We start from the raw sequence: 19138 nt of genomic DNA on the forward strand, positions 1-19138 counted from the left end.
GGATGTTAGGATTTATTGCTAGAACAAATTAGCGGCAATAATTGCAGAATTCTGTCAATTATACGTATACATTTTCCCATTTCTTCTTTCTTATGCATTCACAGTTACTTATTGCTCAGGTTTTTGCTGAGGGGAGAGAGAGGCATGACAAGTTCCATGGCTAGTCTAGTCACCATCTCTAACATGGCCCGAGCTGTCTACCAGAAAATGGATTTGCACAGGCAAAATCAGAGTCTCATGTGCACCAGACAATGCAAAAGGAAAAAATTTGTTGTTTGACTGATAAACTTTTAACTAAAATCAGGTTCTCATCTGTCTAAAAATGTACTTAAATATAAGTCGCTGTTCTTGGCTTACCATCACCATTGAATTTGTCAGTTCTTCTCTAGATAAATGTTGCTTCAAGGATTCACATGGCTATCTTTATGTTCAGTTGATATCAAAAAATCATAGCAAAAACCTGGCTTATCTTGAACATCAGAACAAACTCATCTTCTAATTAAGATAACATTGCAGGCTTATCTTGATTGCCAAATGCAGTTATGTGTTAGGTGAGGAAATAATACCGTGTGACAATAACGGATTATTCCCTAACCTACATGTAGCAACATTGCAGGAACAAATGGCAGGCAAAAGACAAGATATGGTCTGACGATCAAAATAGCGACAGCAGGGATTGATTCCATAAATTATCTCAATAACTTTCTTAAACTTGTAGCTGGTCAAGTTCTTATGGACAAATGGAATCAAGAATTTAGAAGTATAACGGTCTGAATTGATCACATCAATATCCATAGAAAACAGCAAGAGCTTTTGCTGTTGACATGAAGGAACCGAACAATGGTTTTCTCTTGCTTGGGGACATGAGAAAAACCAGCGTCCTCGGAATCAAGGGAGGGAGGAGACCAGATTTTGACTACTAAAGGAAAAGTAATGATCCCTACTAGTTTGAATTTCCTGAAAGATATATTGTTAAAGTTTTTTCATTTCTTTATATATATATATAATGCAAAATAAAAAGTAACTTAATACATTATTTTAAGTCAAAAAATGATTCGTAATGTCTGTAAATAATATTGCACTAATACTAATTGGTAGAGAATCCAATGTATGTAACCCTAAAGGTAGATTCTCATGGTGAGTTAGGAAATAAAAAGCGGAAAACCTTAATTCAGTGACTGAATATCACTTCATGCAAAGATATATGTCTTGATTTATGTATGTTGTACTACACATTCATTTATGAGTGAATGAATATTGAATGGGCTGGGTGTTGGTTAAAGTTGGGCCAATCCTACTTCCTATTAAGTTGGCCCAAATGAAACCCCAAACTTAAAAAGAAACTGTTCTTTTTTTCCCTTTCCCCCCATTTTTCAAATTCCCATTCCCAGCCAAAGGAAAAAAGCGATGGAGAAGAGGCTCCGCTCCGCCCTCCAATCCTCCGCCGAGGACTTCCTCTCCTCCGCGTGAAACTAACCCTAAAATCCTCGAAAGCAACTCTCAAATCCCTGATCCACTCGTTCCCCCTTCCTCTCCTCTCTCCTCTACTGTCCCTCCTTGTCTCCACCTCTCCATCTCCCAATCCATCGTCTCCTTTCGAACCAACCGAACGAACCCGACCCATCCCATTCCCCGCCCACCAAGCGACCCGTCGATCAACACGAAGCTCCAACCCCAGAGACAACTGGCAAAACAACGATAGCGAAAACCTCCGCGTTCTCGCTCACATCACCGGCTTATGCATTTCGCATCCCCGAAACGCGTTTCGGCACTCTGATTAATCCCAGCCGTTCGATCTCTGCACGATAACCTCATTACTTTCGAATCGGATCCTGGTTTATCCAACGAAATAGCTTGTTTATGTGAAGAATGGTGGAAACAGGATGCACCAGAAAAAGAAACCTTGATTTCCCAAACGCTGCCGTTTTTGCTTTCAAAGTCGTTAACTTTGAAGAAAAAGGTGGATGTTCACAGAGTTTATTCGCTCCGCGAAGCCTTCAGTCTCTTTGATTTCGAAGACGAAAGCATCGAAGATTTGAAGCTGTTATTAATCCGATGTGTTATCGAGCCTTTGTATCTGAAAACGGAGGAAGGGAAGAGATTCGTGGCGTTTACGTTTGGGTTAAGTATGCAGTTTTTGAAGGAATGTTTGGCGATGATAAAAGCTCAGATTCCATTTGGGAGGAAATCGATGCTGGAAGCTTATGGGGAGATGGTGTTTAAGGGATGGAAAGGGGTTGAAGGGGAATTGAAAAGGGAAATTGAAGATCGGTTTTTGATGAGTTTAGTTGAAGGCGCTATACATGCCAGTTCCAAAGGTTTGGGAAAGTAGTATTAGAAGGGTTTTAGGTGGGTTTATTAATCAGAGAACTGTTGATGGAGTTGAGAAGTTGCTCTTTAGACTTGCCGAGCCTGTGATTTTCCGGTCTTTACAGGTAGAGGATAATAGCGCTTTTTTATGGTTTTGTTTGCCTTTTTTGTTAATGTGAATATCAATATTTATCTGGAACTAGTATTCTCTTTTTAGTGTTGCTAGAAGCATAGAGCCAAAACGAAGTGTTTATTTTCTTTTAATAAATAAACTGCGTAATTTTATTTTTGTATAAATAATAATATTTAAACTGAGGTTATATTTTAGTTATTTATTCATTTTTAGTTAGGGTGATTTTGGGTTTTATCACATTTTTTTACTTCGTAGTAATAACTTCTAAGAAAGTAAAAACCAGTAGCAAGAATAACAACATAGGAACCTTAGTTACCGGTATCCTAGCTAAAAATGTCTTGGAGAAATATGCCCTTTAGAATAGATAACTTAGACATGTTAATTAGGAGTACTCTAGCACAGTCATAGTTTAATAATAAGATGGATGACTGTTGCTTTAACTTGACATGTTTCTAACTCAGTATTTGGGTGTTTTAGATGACAACTGTTTAATCAAGCTGCATGGTCCTTTGACAGGTTGCAAATTCAAATGTTCGTCAAAATGCATTACATTTACTTTTAGACTTGTTCCCTTTTGAAGATCCTGATGCTGCCAAAGAGGTTAAAGATACATTGCTGGATAAACAGTTCTTTTTATTGGAGAGATTACTCATGGATGATTGCCCTGATGTGAGAGTAATTGCAGCGGAAGGTTGTTGTCGCATCCTTCATTTGTTTTGGGAAATTATTCCCTCATCAACCATTACAAAGATAATTTCGAAAATTTTTGATGACATGGCATATGACACATGCAATGAGGTTAGGCTTTCCACATTGAATGGCATTATCTATTTGCTTGGCAATCCACAGTCTCATGAAATTCTTAAAGTGCTTCTGCCGAGACTGGGGCATCTGATGTTAGACAATGTTCTTTCCATAAGAGTTGCTATGGTAGATCTCCTTCTTCTTTTAAAGGACATCCGAACTTTCAAATTTAATAAGGTACAAAGTTCTTTTCAAATTTAATTTTGCATCAGCAGTGCTTTAATTTCTTTCTCCTTGGGTGGTGGTTGATATTGTTCATTGCTTTATTTTGAAGGTGGTCAGTTTAGAAGTCTTGTTGAATATACTTGCAAATGACCAATCTCCAGTTGCTCAGAAAATTACAAGACTGCTTATGCCATCATACTTTCCTGCAAGACTAGACATTGAAGACGCATGCAATCGCTGTGTCATGCTTATGAAAAGATCTCCACTGGCTGGAGCAAGGTTTTGCGAATTTGCTTTATCAGAAGGAGCATCTCTTAAATCTATGATGGAACTTGTCAAGGTTTTCATCAGCTTAGTAGTGTCCAATGGTAAACTAGATGCAGCTCAAATTGAGGGCTTTCTTGTTGCTTCGGCGAACCTTTGCTGCAGCCTTGCAAATGAGCGAAGTCAGCAGGATGCCCTTAAAGAGTTGTTTTCTGGTGAAAGAGTTAAGCGTTTGTTTTCTGTTGCATCTACTGCACATGCTAAGTCTTCTGTTTTTGACATTTTATCCACCACTGCCTCAGATAATGTAGCTGGGCTCCTTGGAGATTGCATGTGCCTAGTCACTGATTGTAGTGATTTATCTGAAAATTTAGAAAAGCAAGCTGAAGTGAGGTCTGCCCACAAATTATTGATATCATGTGATGCCTTTGATAATATGTTTGAGGCTCTAACAAGACTTTTGCAAAAAACTGCCTATCGCTGCCATGTTAAATTTGATGTTGAGACACCAAAACAGAATGTTTCTCCTGCAAAAAGAAAGAGATGGAAGTCTTCAACCAAAAACTCCACTAAATGGAAACATGTTAGCAGGAAGAAGTCATCCAATTTCGAGGATGATTATTCTGTTGCTATTGGAGTATCATGGCAGATAAAAGATATGCTTGCTTCTGAGGACACTCGGAAAGCTGTGCTGGGTTCTCAAGCTTTGGAACTGCCATTCTTTGCTTTAAAGGTTATCTCTGAGGTTAGCATTGTGCAGTGTGAGTATTATGAATATATGGACCACTACCCAGTGTTGGCATATACAGCTCTTGCTTTGCAGATGGCCCTTCAAAATGTTACCAATTATGGTATGAAGACGAATGATGGCATTCACTCTTCTGGATCAAATTCTGAGGCAAGTTATTGCTTTTGATTTTTCTTGAACTTCAATGCTCATTTTAATTTGCCTGAGGGGGCTGAGGCAGGTCAGTTTTGTCTAACTATTCTCATCTCTGTCTCTCCCCCTCCACCTTTTTTCTCTTACAATTAGATAAAGTTCCTTTCTAGCTATCATTTGATTACAGTGTTGTAGTTGGTAATTTGCTTTGAGATTTTGCAGTAGGTCGGTCAAAACTCAAAATGATTAAACTGCAGGATTCCTTTTCATTGTTTATTTGCATTGATTTGGTAAATCGGCTACATTGTGATTTTGATCTGGGTTCAATTTTGTTAGTAGCATTAAATATTTGGAAATGCAACCACCAATTTGTCAGTATTTACTGCTAGAAATTTCACTTATTTTATTTTATTGTGGTTCTAAGCAAAGTTTTGTCACTGATGGGCTGAATTTTTATATTCTTTTAACTTCTGACAGACTATGCTAGACAAGGTAATGGATCACCTGCTAAATTGTACGGATAAGCTATTTGAAGCAGGTGACTCAGGAAAGAATGGCAAATCACCTCCAGAATCTAAGCGGGTCAACAGCAAGAGAGCCGCACGTCCTGGACAGAAACAGAGAGAACCACAAACAGATGTCTCTAGCTCTACAAGTGATGGTTAGTGGTGATGAATAAGGCATATGCACAGTTCATCGGAAGGCATGCACATAAGCAAAAAATTGCTTTTAGCACTACACATTTCAAAGATATAGTAATCCATTTGGGAACCTGTATATGAGGGGTTGGATTTAGATTTGGATTTAAAATCAAGTACATTTTGGGAATAAAATCCACTAGAAATTTCAAATATCTAAATCTAAGATTCCTCAGCAAAAAAACATAAGTCATTGTCATTTAATAAAACTAGACTGCAATCACTTATTAACACCAAAAGTTAAATTAGGAGAGACCAGTTGTAGTCATTTCAATTTCTGGAGGTCTCATTGCAGTTCCTTGTTCCTTTGGTGTTTGTATTGGCATCCCATCTTTTATGAACTGTTTTTGGAAGAATACTATGACTATAGAGAGAATAGAGTACCACTTTTACCAGCTGCATGTGATCTGTGTTTTAGATAAATAAATTCTCATGTTTATGTCATTCTGTCATTCATTCTTGCATACTTTTCTACTTTAGGATCTGTCTACACCAAACAAAAACAGACATCAAAGAAGGTGAAGATGCTTACAGCAGTTCTCAAGTTTTTTGTTGATTCTATTGCAATGGGTTTTGCTTCTAGTGTCCATAGGAGGTGCTTGAAGTTTACATCAGCATATATGCAGTACATCATCTCTTCCTTAAAGCAGCTATCCTCAGATAAATCACAGTTTAAGGAGGAGAAGTTGAAGGAATCTATTATGTGCGTGAAGAGCTCCTTCAGCTATGCAACCAAGTTACTCAATCTGGTCCTTGATGCTGCTACTGAAGCTTCACCAGCACCAGTCGAGTCTTTTAACCTTGCCAGTGACTTGCTTGATTTGATCATCTCAGGTGAATTGTTTTTGGGCTCTAGTTTTGCAGCACGACTTGTTGCAGCAGCAAAGCCTTGGCTACCTGATTTGATTCTAGCGCTTGGTTCTACAAGCATGCTCGAGCAGAGTCTAGAGAGGGCATATTCGACTGCATTGAATCACATTAAGCTCCAGTTTCCATCATGGCCCTTAATCTTGGCCAAGACCGAGCTCACTGAAATGAGTGAAGGTGATCCAGAAGAGGAGGATGACACAGTTTCTGAACCAGAATTCTCTGAGTTTAAGAAACTTTTGGGAATGATCATTTCATTGCTAAAAGGAAATTCCAGCATACTGGACGCAGTTGGCATGATTTTCTTGGCTAGCTCAGCTGTAGGGCTAGAACGGAAGGACTTTGGTCTGCTTCTGGGAATGATACGGTTTGTCTGTCTGAAGTTGATTGGACAAGAAGACAGAGAGTGGAGTGGGCTTGACATGATGTTGGTTTCGCTGCCAGATATCTATCCTCGTATAGAGAGAGAGATCGAAGAACAAGATGATGAAGATGAAAGCCATAAATTACATGAGGCCAGAGCATTGCTTGAACCTGTCTGGTTGTATCATGTTTATGAAACTGAAAGGTTCTCAGAGATGGAACAATAGATAAGGTCTTTTGTTTAAATACTATATTCCCAACTGTAAAGAAATAACATATATATGTAAAAAAACCCAAGTTGCTAGGTCCCGATATGCCTACTGACTTAATATAGGACTAAGCATTAATTATCTATTCAGTCACTACAAAACATTTTTAAAAAATACTTACATGCCTTATATGTCAATTAAAAAATGAAATTAAGAACAAGAAATTACAAAACAAAACAAGCAAAGTGCTTGTCCTATAAACAGAAAATCCAATCCAGAAGAAGTTTCAAAATTAAAAAAATTGTAATGACACTTAAATGCTGATGAGATTTTGGTTCCAAACTCTCTATTTACCTTCTTTGCAAACAGCTTTCTAGTCACTAAGTAATCTACACTGCAAGGGAGAGGCATCAAAGGCTTTCGATGATGTCATTCACAAAATAGCATCTGCCGTTTTGGTGGCTCATACTGGGATCATCTTCAACGCAGCAGCAATGGGCATGCCTATGAATCCTATGAAAACGCTTAGGAACCACTGTGAGAATGTGAGAGGAGTTGTATTTGCAAATGTACCCAAAAATTCGACTATAATGACTTGGAAGACAGCAGTGCAGCTGAGAACAGCCACGAATACGTAGTTATCTAATATGCCCTTGAAGACATCTATTTCCTCCATGTTACGTGAGCTGATCTCATTGAAAACCTGTGGAAAAAGACCAAACGTTCTTTGTTAGGCAAAAGTTTTTAACAAAGTTAGATATGGAGATATTCAGAAAAAGCTGGTTATGGCATAAAAGTTTTAAGTTAGGAGCATGATACATCCAACATGGTAACCTTACAAAAAGAACTGTGCTGAGTCCTAGCAAAGTTCAATATAGATAATTTGCAAGTCTCCTGATCGCTTCTATGCATGACAAAATAGACCTTCCCACAATTGTGTATATAACAACATGTATTGAAGAGTATGAAGGAGTTCTTAAGAAATGGTTACCTGACAGAAGACAAATGAATTGAAAATAAGTGTGTTCAATATCAGATCAGAATCAGGGCCGTTGAGATTAAATATTGCTTTTCCTTTTGTCTGAAGATACCATATTACCATAAACTGATACAAAGCTTGTCCCAAGATATTCCTCCACATGACATTACTGATAAAATTTCCTTTCTTTCCAACTGGTGAACGCTTCATTAGTTCGTCAGTTGGAGGCTCAGTTGCAAGTGCTAGTGCTCCCAGAGTATCCATAATCATATTCACCCACAACAGCTGAACAGCTGTGAGAGGGGCACTCCCTGCAGAATGATTTGGCGCAAAAAGCATAAGCAATATGGACAAAGTTATTTCCATTTAAAACGAAAGCTAGAACATAAGTTTTAAAAGTAGACAAACATATCCCTCTCTTACCTGTCAAACATGCTGAGGAGAAATTAACAATCAATGCAACAACATTGACTGTCAGTTGAAACTGTACAAATTTTTGAATATTTATGTATACTGAACGGCCCCATTTGGCCACTGTCACAATTGTTGAGAAATTGTCATCTAGAATTATGACATCAGCACTCTCCTTGGCCACCTGGAATTGAGAATGAGATTAATTAAATCTTGATATTGTTACTATCAGGCATAACTTACACTTAATTAATATATTTTACTATCATCTAACAAGTAAAGTCACTATCACAACATTCTAGTATCAGGTGCATGAAATGTTGTATTGTTTCACAATTAAGCAACATACATTACATCAAAACTCCAGCTAAAATATCTTTTTATACAACATAAAACTATTTATATTAGCTTCCCTCCCATAATTGAAGTGTGTTTTTTCAATCTCAAAGGAACTCATGTCTCTGCTCCTTATTCTAACCCATATTACATCTAGCACTTCATTCACAACATGCATAACTATCTGAGTTGTTCTCAAGGCATTGAATCAGTACTTCAGTAAACCATACACATTTTGATCTATGATCATAATATAAATATATTTAAATTGATTCTTTCATTTAAATGGTCCAAGAAGTATGCACAGTGTGAAAATGTTTATGATTGCTGACCTCAGTTCCAGCGATGCCCATCGCTAGTCCTATATCTGCTTCATGCAAGGCTGGAGCATCATTTGTTCCATCACCAGTCACAGCAACAACTTCATCAAATGTAGTTCGCAAGTGCTTTACCAATGTATGCTTGTCCATAGGAGAAGACCGAGCCATCACCTGCAAAAGAAATGAAAATTGAGGAATGCATTAGATTATTTGTCCTTGTTACAAATAACCAACTGGTAACAGTTTTCAAGCAAAGATAAGAAACGTGGAGAGTACCTGAATCTTAGGAATCAAAGTAAGCAATTCCTCCTGAGTCTTCTCTCTGAAATCTGGACCTTCAATGGCTATACCATCATCTGTAAGAATTCCACATTCCCTGGCTATAGCCTTTGCAGTGTTTATATTGTCTCCCGTAACCATTCGTACAGTAATCCCAGCAGAACGACAAGTAGCAACAGATTCTTTAACACCAGGGCGAACAGGATCTTTAATACCCACAATTCCTATACAAGTATACCCAGAAACTGGAATAGCACTGTCAGGGGAGAAACCATTTTCCAGTTCCATATAGGCAAGACACAGGGTTCGAAGAGCCTCATTAGCAAACTGGTTGATTGTAGCATTGAGATGGTTAATGGATTCTTCATCCAGGGGAACAACTTCCCCTTCTGAATTGATCACCTTGTCACATCCAGCCAAAACTATCTCCGAAGCACCTTTAGTGTGTGCTCGTAGCCCTCCTTCAGGGAGCTCCAGCACCACTCCCATTCGTTTCTTTGTTGAGTTAAATGGCTCAACCTTAACAATTTTTGATGCCTGTCGTTCTGCTTGGGAATCTCCACCCAGAGACAAGCCAAACTCTAATAAAGCAGTCTCTGTTGGTGTTCCCAATATTTCACATTTTCCGCTTTTGTTGATAACAATTTCACCGCCAGTGTTAGTAAAAATTGATTGTAGCAGAAGTTTCACAGCAGACTCTGGAATCTCAGAGCAGAAAGAAGCTTTATTGTTGTTACCTACTTCCTTGACACCCATGCAAATGCATGATTTCACAACCGTCATGTGATTAGTTGTTAGTGTCCCAGTCTTATCGCTACAAATACTTGTTGCTGAGCCCATAGTCTCACAAGCTGCAAGGTGTCGAACTAGTGCTTTATCATTCATCATCTTCTTCATGGCGAAAGCAAGGCTCAGGGTCACAGCCAATGGTAGACCCTCTGGAACTGCAACAACAACAATTGTAACTGCAACAGCAAAGAACTCCAGCATTTGCAATGCCTCATCACCAGACCAACTCCAGATTGTCCCTCCTTGCAGTTTACTGGTAAACAGTCCTTGCACCAATACAGCAAAAGTCACTACAGCGAAAAACAGGCCTACCTTCCCAATAATGGTTGCCACTCCGTTCAACTTCACCTGCAGTGGGGTCTCATCATCTCCCCCCTCACTGAGGGTTGCCATCAACTTACCCCATTGTGTTCTCATCCCAACAGTGGTAACCATCATCTTGCATGATCCATCTTGAAGCTTAGTACCAGAAAGCATAAAAGGGTTTTCAGCATTCACCATTACCGGCTCACACTCCCCAGTTAAACTTGATTCATCAATTAGCACAGAAAATCCCGAGACAAAAAGCCCGTCAGCTGGGACTTGGTCACCAATATTAAGGTGTACAATATCACCAGGAAGTAAATCATATATAGACATTTTCTGCCTACATGCATTTCTTGTTACCTGAATAGTGATTTTCTTTTTCTCCTTGTCCAAATCCCTGAACTGTAAAGATTGGCGATAATCACTTGTTGCTGTGACAAACACAACCAACAAGATACTCGCAACAATCCCAAGTCCATCATGAGCTCCCTTTGGCCATCCTTCCATTGCTATCCCAACTATCAACGACACAAAAGCACACGCCCCAAGGATCATAAGAGTCATGTCCTGAAGAGCTTCCCAAACAAATACCCAAAACCCCTTAGTTTCAGGCTCAGCAAACTTATTGATTCCATAAACCCCTTGTCTTTTATTCAACAGACCAGAATCGGAAGTTAGTCCATTGGTCGTTGATGTCGAGAGCTTTTCAGCAATACCATCTACTCCACCATGAAACTTTAGTTTCTTTACATCATGGCCTTCCACAATGGATCCTAACTCATCAGCACAAACTTGAAAACCAGCAGCTTTGACTTCTTCAGGAACAACATAATCACCGGGTTGCACACCTGCGAAAGAGGATTAAGTTAAATTGAAAGGCAGCATACAAAATAAAATGTAAACAATTTTACTCGAATTGGCTGGAAAAATCTCACCTGATATAAATTGAAAGGCAGCTTTCGAAACCAGTACAGCAATTCTCAATTTTTCCTGGGATGTTCCAAATCCAAAAAAATAAATACAAATAAGCTCTAAAATCCCAATTTGACATATCATAATCCTACTACATTCAAACACCTAATAAAAAAAATTTTCTTTGCAAAAAAAAAAAGGAGCTTATCATAGGACAGGAGAAATTTAAACCGCGAAACCTAAATAAACTTAAAAATGGAAAGGAAGTCAAGTAACTTGGAGAAAATAAATATGACATTAATCACCGCCGAAAACAGTCCATTTATAAGAGTTAAAATAGAAATGTTATTCTGTTTCTCCTTTTTCTTTTGCAAAAAGCTTCGAAATCCTTAAACTCTCCGACAAATTTCTGCTAATTTCCAAACGTCCAAATATGATCTCACAAATATCGATAAAAAAAGTAAGAGGAGGTTTGAAAATGATTTTCAGCAGTTTCGAAATGAGAAAGCGGGATTCAGAATCCTACGGACCTGATTGGTGCGGCGCATAGCAGCAGCCTCGTAACGTTTGGAGAGGTTGGCGGTGAACCGAAACCGCCGTTTCGGATTCTTGACGATACCACAAACTTTCCTCCATTTTTCCAACGTTTCCTCCGACGAGTGCTTCGCCTTCACTTCGAAGTTCTCATTCAAATAACTCTCCATCCTTTAATTTTTAACTTCGTTTTCAAATCGATTTCGTTCCTAAAACTGCTTCCCCAGCTTCATTCAACTATATATGAGCAAAATCCCGAAACTACAAGGAAGAATCTTCAACCGAGTAAAATAAAGAGAGTCGTACTCGAAAATAATTTCCGGTACGGCTTAGTCCAATAACGTGGAAGTTTCAGATACAGCTTCTAGGACATTAAACATTCCAAAAAGAACAGACAAAGGAGAATAAATTTGTTTTAATGAAAATAACAAAAAAGAAAACGTTGTGAAAGTTTCTTTTATTTTGAGTTAGGGTAAGGATTTGAGAATGGAAGAGAAATGGGAGGGAGGATCCGAAATTTGATGCATTTTAGTAGAGACAACGTTGAGCTGGTCTTCTTTGCTCTCAATTTCTTTCTCCTACTGTTTAGGAAATTAACTTGAACGGGTTGTTCGGTTTCAAGTCAAAGGATTTCATTTGCTTATGTGATTGAGTTACCTGAATTAATTCTATTAAGAAGATGGTAATTGTTACTTTGAAAGTGGCTTTGTACCTTTTTCGCTTTTGTTTAAAGCCATGAGTCAGAAAAGCCTATCACCCTTCTAGTTTCCCTTTATTTTTATTTTTTTTTGTCTTTTCTCCAGATCGGTCATTGTGTTACGCGTATTGCACGCGGTGGGAATATTCCTTACTCTTACACGAACACGTACACGTCAATGATCGTTGCGAATGTAATGGTTAAGAAAGTAATTGTTAAAAATATAATATTATAATATTTGGTGTATATAAATATATATCAGAAAATTATTGATTCAAATTTTGAAAAAAAAATTGAAAATGTAGTATTAATTTATAGAATTATTTTTGTAAATGCAAGTATAAAGTTTAATAAATATATCTTTTTTAATGTAATTTTTTAAAATTTTTAAATTTTACATTTTAAAAAAAATAATGATATGAAAAAAAAAGATAACAGTGAATACTAATTATTTAACTTTTGAAATATATGAAGTTATTGAATTTTTATTTTTTTAATAATACCTATAACTATCAAAAATATTATTTGTTTAATAATGTTTTGAAATATTACAAGAATAAAAAATAACATTTTCCAAAGAGTTTTCTGAATTTTTGTCATTGAACTTCTTTGGTAATTTTTTTTTGTTTTTATTTTTTAAAATAAATAGCAAATGATTTAGTAATATTATTAGAAGTATTTTATTTTCTACAATCAATTTTCTCTTAACGGGTAGTGATAATAATTATAAAAACAAATAATAACAAAATATTTAAGAATATATGAATGGGAAGGCCAAGGCTAAATTAGGAAAATAAAAATGGTAACTTTCCCATATGCCAAAGTTACATTCCTTCAATTGGATATAGTAATCAGATTTCCATTGAACATATTTAAAATGATAATATTTTATACTAAATATAAAAATATAATATCACTTAATTAAAATTTTAGAAACGAAGTTCATATTGCCAATAGCCATCTGAGATTTCTCTAAGCATGCATTAAAAATATTTTTTTAATGTCTCATTAAATCAGCAAATATTTTTTTATATATGATTGCTCAAAGAGCATGAGATAAATATAACATCATCAATTGAAAAAAGAAAAAGAACTAGCTGAAGTCATTAGGTTAAACAATATAAAACAAATTTTGAATTATATAATATTTTATTTGTTGTTATTGTAATATGCTTAGATTTCCATTTAAGTCACTATCCAAAGGTTTTTCTTGAGTCCTACATCGTATGTATCAATAGTTAATTCAGCATTGAACTCACAAAAAGTCCGATCAAAACGTGATGTTTCTCTTGAAAACACCATGTCAACACGATTTTGAAGATTTTTCTTCGTTTTCTTTCTTACATAAATTTTTTGGTGAATGGCGTCTTATCGTGGGATTCAATTAATATTGCTTTTGCTTTTCATAGTGACTGCCGGGTGCAGTACTCAACTTGGGGAAGTGCTCGGGTCCCGCCTCCTTTTTTGGGGCAACCAAGCGTCTCTGCTAAGAAAAGCTTTAGAGTCTCGGACCATCGGGCACGAACAGGTAGGCCGAAGCAGAACGCCACAGACCGCCCGACTTGACGCGAGTTCGGATTTTGATCGAACGACTTTCGAGAAAACCCATTTGGCGGGCTTGTTTCAAAAATATCCCATCTAATCACGTTTTTACCATGGCATTTTTGAAAAATAAAATAAAAAAAAAATTCAAATTTTACTATTAATAATTAAATTTATCATTGTTTTTTATCGAGTGTAATTTTATTATTATATTTTTTAATTTATTTCAAAATATCAAAATACAAAATATTTCATAGAGTATTCTTTTATTTTGTAACAATATTTTATTATTTTTAATCAAATTATAAGATTATACATATTTTAAAAAATATATAATGCATCAATAAATTTAGATCATATTCCAATGAAAAATTAAGACAATCAAGTTGGACTCAGGGCCTCAACTGGACAACTTTAGCACCCAAGGCAGACTTGGAGCCGCCCCCATAAGGAACCTTTTCGTTGACTTAGATAAGTCACACTATTGATCTATGTACTATATAATATGTGAGATGGCTTATGAAAAAAATATATAACATTCGAGGCACATAAATAGATACTACAAGTATTTATTTATTCATCTCCAAAATCCAATTCGTTCACAAGTTTAAAATAAAAAAATCCATGTCAAGGATAGTGGATAGAAAGAAATGAAGCAGTTGCCTTGAACTTTTGATCACTTCTTTCCTAATTATTGACTTTGTAAGTCATGGTAAATTACCACATTTTGACAGAAAAGGAAGAATATTAAAGATGCGATCATTATTGACCAAGAAAAAACAATTGATGTAATCAGATCTAGTAAAGATATGAAACTCAGTATTTGAATTGAACAAGCAACGTGAAGACCAATTAATCTTCGAAACTTATGAAGTCAGTTGCAGGAGTTGCACGCACAATCATAGTGTTCTCCCCAAAAGGTCTGGCTATGGCTGGCCCCTGCGTTCCAATGGCCCAAATAATCCAGCACTCCTGGCCAAATAGGCCTGTGTTCCGTGACTGGCTTAATCGTCATAGCCCAGTTTTAAACTAGCTAGCCAGTGCCAAACCGTAGCTTGAGTTTTTCAAAATCCAAATGGAAGGCTCTCATTGGCGGATTGGCTGAGATGTTCAAAATACACTCGCGGTAGTGAAAAATGAACATTTTTGACCAAGAGGAAAGAGTTTTGCTATCATTTTTTTTATAACCATAAGTAAAAATTATAATTTTGTTTAATCACTATAATATATAATTCTATACCTTAATATATTTATAAAAAAGTAATAATTAAATCAAACAAATAAACAAAACCAACAAAACATTAAATTGAATTTACGCATGATATAATTGAAAATGAGATTTAAAAGTTTCAAAATCTCTTCTTCATGGTTGAGAGAAAGCCTCAACGACGTACACACGGCAACATGTACAACCAAGAGTTAAGATACTTTATATAGTCTCAAAATTAAGAAGTTAAAAGTTAATCTTTCTTCTTATAATATTCTTTATATAAAAATCTAACCAAATGTTAAATTAGTAAAAAGAATTATTAACCTTTGGAATTGTTCTTAGTTAGGAGGCAAAATCGTCCAATAAAAGTATAATAAACTAAATATGAATTATTCCATCTACCATTTCAACATGCTAGTTAAGGATGGATATTTTTGTGATTTTATTTTGCATTAAACATTTTCACAATCAGATACAGTTCCAAAAAGAAGATGATAATATTTTTACAAACACTGAAATTATGATATAAAAATTGTTTGATATGTTAGTAAAAATTAAATGTTGAGTAGTTTTTTTATTGAATCTTTTGCAAAAGAGAAATATGATTTATTATAAGTATTTTATATTGATAATGATTAAAAATGAAAAAATTAACTGGTTAAAAAGAAAAGATACAATATTAATGTAGTTAAATAATATGTTTTTCTTAAATAAAATTGACTGAATATGTTTAATTACTTATTATTTTCAATACTTTTTCAATGAAAATCTTTCATTAATTTTTTTTAAATAAAAAAATTAAATTTTCAATGATTTGGAAATTTGTTATTGATTTGTCAAGCCGTAATCCCAAATGCTGGCTTGATATCTTACTCTTTGCTAAGCCTAGGCTGGTGTTTACTTAGAGTATACAAAAGAATAAAAAAATTCATGCACACCTACAGTGATATTCCTTCCAGCCTAGCTTTGCCAATACAAAGCGGCATTTTATATTAGAAAAATGGCAAAAACTCACGCATCAAACGTACAGCTTCAATCAAATCAAACGGTCAAGAACACGCCAGTTCCAAGAACGGTCACACCTGATGGTCACAATTGAAAAGTTTTGGCATTTTCTTGAGACGATTTTAGGAAAAGAAAGAAAGAAAGAAAAATAGCCCTTCGTCCTTCGATTCCGTTTCACCATTTCTTTTCTCTCCCGCTTTCTCAGATCTTTCCTAGTGTATTGCAGCCATGAGTAAGGGACCAGGACTCTTCTCCGATATTGGCAAAAAGGCCAAAGGTAATCAAATCCGTCCATCTCCTTCGCTCTCTACCGTACGATCTTTCAACGAACTTCGAAATTTCCTTTGCGTTTGAATCGAAATATCCATCTCTTTTTTTTTTTAATCATCTATTTTCATTTCTCTTTTTTTTTTTTTTAATGTTTAGATCTCTTGAATAAGGATTATAGCTCCGATCACAAGTTCACTGTTTCTACATACACTGGCGCTGGAGTGGTATGAAAAAATTACTTCTTTTACACCTCGGATTATGAATTGTTTGTATAGTAGTTAGGGCTTGATAGATTATTCTATAACAATGGAATGAAATGCTGATTTGCTTGCTTAGATCTTTTATCAACTGACTTTAGAGTTCTTAACAGTAATGTGTTTGGATTAATACAAATGCAGAATTTTTGTGGAGGATTCTTTTTCGTTTTATTTCTCAAAAATTCCCCTTCCCTTAATCGAAAGAAACATGTTTTTATTAAACTTAGTGGATAAATGAAATGGTGGAAGCACGTGGATTGGCTCATATGATATGCGTCACATCTTGTGTAATTGCTTTAATGAGGTAAAGAAAACAGAAAATGTGCAAGCATTACAGAAATCAAGGTTCTTGTTCTTTCTTTATTCACTTTTTACCTTGAAATGAAACTCAGAAAAGAAACTTTTGTCTTAGGTTAGGGTGATTTCCCTGAATCTCTCATGAATCTGCTTTATCTTTGAACTCAAAGAATGCAATAGAAATCGTCCCTTTGAATCTATGCACATTTTGTCCCTTTTCTCAAGGTATTGTAGGGTGAAACTGTGTCTAACTCCAGATGGGACTGGTTTCATTATAGTTGGATGTTTGGTGTGACCAATTTTTTTGAATGGAAAGGAGTTAAGGGGTTCTTGTGTCTTATTTTATTTTTGAAAGGGGGTTAAGGTTTCTACCTAGATTAATGTACCTTTGGTCTAGGTTAAGCTAAATCTCCATGTTCTGAGGAAACAATTAGATGATGACAAGATTCACTTAAATTAAAACATTCCACAGGTCTTCATTGTGCTAATTCCTTTTCTTCTGCTTCTGTTCAGGCCCTCACATCAACTGCTCTGAAGAAAGGAGGACTTTCTGTTGGTGATGTTGCTGCACTATACAAGTACAAGAACACTCAATTTGATGTCAAAGTCGATACAGACTCTAACGTGGGTTCTTACGTCCTTTCTTTGGAAACTTGTTAAATAACAAGTAGCCTTGTACTGCTGAGGGTCTTACATTTTTCCACTGTTTTGGGCAGATCTCAGCAACGCTTACATTCACTGAGATTCTTCCATCCACTAAGACTATTGCATCATTCAAAGTGCCTGATTATAACTCTGGCAAGGTAGGAAGTTGCCTCTCCTAAGCAGAAATGTTTTTCATGATGATTATTTTGATGTTTAAAAAGTTTCTATCTGCTATTTGTTTTGCAGTTGGAGGTTCAGTATTTCCATGACCATGCAACTTTCACAACAGCTGTTGGTTTGAACCAGACACCAGGTGTTGATGTCACAGCAACCATTGGCACACCTGCTATTGCTTTTGGTGCAGAGGCAGCCTATGATACCACCTTGGGAAATTTTACTAAGTACACTGCTGGTATCAGTGTGACAAAACCAGATGCATATGCTTCCATAATTCTGTAAGCTCTTGTACACTACCATACTCTGCTTGATCTTAAAAGTGAATAGAAGCAAACACTTTCTAATCTTTTGTCACTAATTTCTTTCCTTTTACTCTCAGGGGAGACAAGGGAGACAGTATAAAAGCATCGTATGTGCATTATCTGGACCAGCTGAAGAAGAGCGCTGCTGTGGGAGAGATCAGCAGGAGGTTTTCCACAAATGAGAACACATTTACTGTTGGAGGGGCCTATGCTGTTGATCATCTCACGCTGATTAAAGCTAAGCTCAACAATCATGGGAGGCTTGGAGCCCTGCTGCAGCATGAAGTCATACCAAAGTCATTGCTGACAATCTCTGGTGAGATTGACACCAAGGCCTTGGACAAAAGTCCTCGCTTTGGATTGGCCCTTGCTCTGAAACCCTAACTGGTTCGTAGCTGTTCAATGATGCATTTGGGATTTGATACCTTTTGAAAAAAATTTTGTGGAGATTGAAAAGGGGTGTCAATAAGTAGTTCCACAGATGGTTAATATTCATTTCTAGGTTCTCAATGACTGTGGATGGATTCAAACTTTAGGCTTTCCATGATTCTATATGTAAGTTTTGAACGATTTTGGCATTTGCACATTCAAGCCTCATTTTATTGAGGAGATCCTTTTAATTGATCAAAGCTTTTGAACTGTCTTTATTTCATTTTGAGTGACATACGAAACTTATTTGTGCACACTGTGAGAATAAATTATTTCAGTTGCCTACTTTGAAGTTCATCCAACTGTGGGAGCCTTAAGCCTAATTTTTTTTTTTTGAAAGTCGAGCCTTAAGCCTAATAGGTGGTGTCTTTCAAGTCCTGCGTCCTGCAACCTAGGCATCACTCCATTATGGAGACGGGCAGTACTGCCCGTGGGCGCATTCCTTCCCTCCCTCCCTCCCTCCCTCCCTCCTTTATTTCCAACTCTCCGTATAAGGCCTCTTGAAATTATAATTATTATAGTTTGAATAATCAGCTTCAGGATATCATTTCTACATTTCATTTTCCTTCCCTCCCGTTGCATGCTCAATGACTTGGCTTCTTGTAATCCCCCAGCGTACGAATTGGATGGGCATAATTTACATATAATGAAAAGAATGCTGCTTATTTTTGTCAAATAAATGAAAAGAATTCAATAAGAGAAGCAAGTTAATACCAATAAAAACTAACGAGCTACAACATGGTGATGG

At 36.3% G+C, this 19138-nt stretch overlaps 3 protein-coding genes across 3 annotated transcripts; 2 read left to right on the forward strand and 1 right to left on the reverse strand.

The window, feature by feature from the left end:
* Window positions 1-1407: 1407 nt before the first annotated feature.
* HEB1 (ARM repeat superfamily protein) lies at window positions 1408-6713 on the forward strand. Its single transcript, XM_021419385.2, is given in 11 exon segments — window positions 1408-1465; window positions 1468-1518; window positions 1521-1595; window positions 1598-1642; window positions 1645-1776; window positions 1779-2326; window positions 2328-2435; window positions 2960-3424; window positions 3522-4574; window positions 5034-5217; window positions 5735-6713. Coding segments are annotated over 11 exon segments (3696 nt in total). The 3' UTR covers window positions 6712-6713.
* Window positions 6708-12166, reverse strand: ACA2 (calcium ATPase 2). Its single transcript, XM_021419386.2, has 7 exons — window positions 11556-12166; window positions 11049-11103; window positions 9016-10961; window positions 8752-8910; window positions 8096-8267; window positions 7685-7983; window positions 6708-7396 (listed from the first exon to the last, which is right to left on the reverse strand). The coding sequence occupies exons 1-7, from the start codon at window positions 11727-11729 to the stop codon at window positions 7157-7159; spliced, it is 3045 nt and encodes a 1014-aa protein (XP_021275061.1). The 5' UTR covers window positions 11730-12166; the 3' UTR covers window positions 6708-7156.
* A 3853-nt stretch (window positions 12167-16019) lies between these two features.
* Window positions 16020-18613, forward strand: LOC110409044 (mitochondrial outer membrane protein porin 2-like). Its single transcript, XM_021418260.2, has 6 exons — window positions 16020-16290; window positions 16440-16507; window positions 17351-17461; window positions 17554-17640; window positions 17729-17937; window positions 18039-18613. The coding sequence occupies exons 1-6, from the start codon at window positions 16242-16244 to the stop codon at window positions 18343-18345; spliced, it is 831 nt and encodes a 276-aa protein (XP_021273935.1). The 5' UTR covers window positions 16020-16241; the 3' UTR covers window positions 18346-18613.
* The last annotated feature ends 525 nt before the right edge of the window (window positions 18614-19138 follow it).

The sequence above is a fragment of the Theobroma umbraticum genome, unplaced genomic scaffold (genome assembly GCF_002168275.2).
Source record: "Theobroma umbraticum cultivar Fairchild unplaced genomic scaffold, ASM216827v3 scaffold_44.0, whole genome shotgun sequence".
NCBI lineage: Eukaryota > Viridiplantae > Streptophyta > Magnoliopsida > Malvales > Malvaceae > Theobroma > Theobroma umbraticum.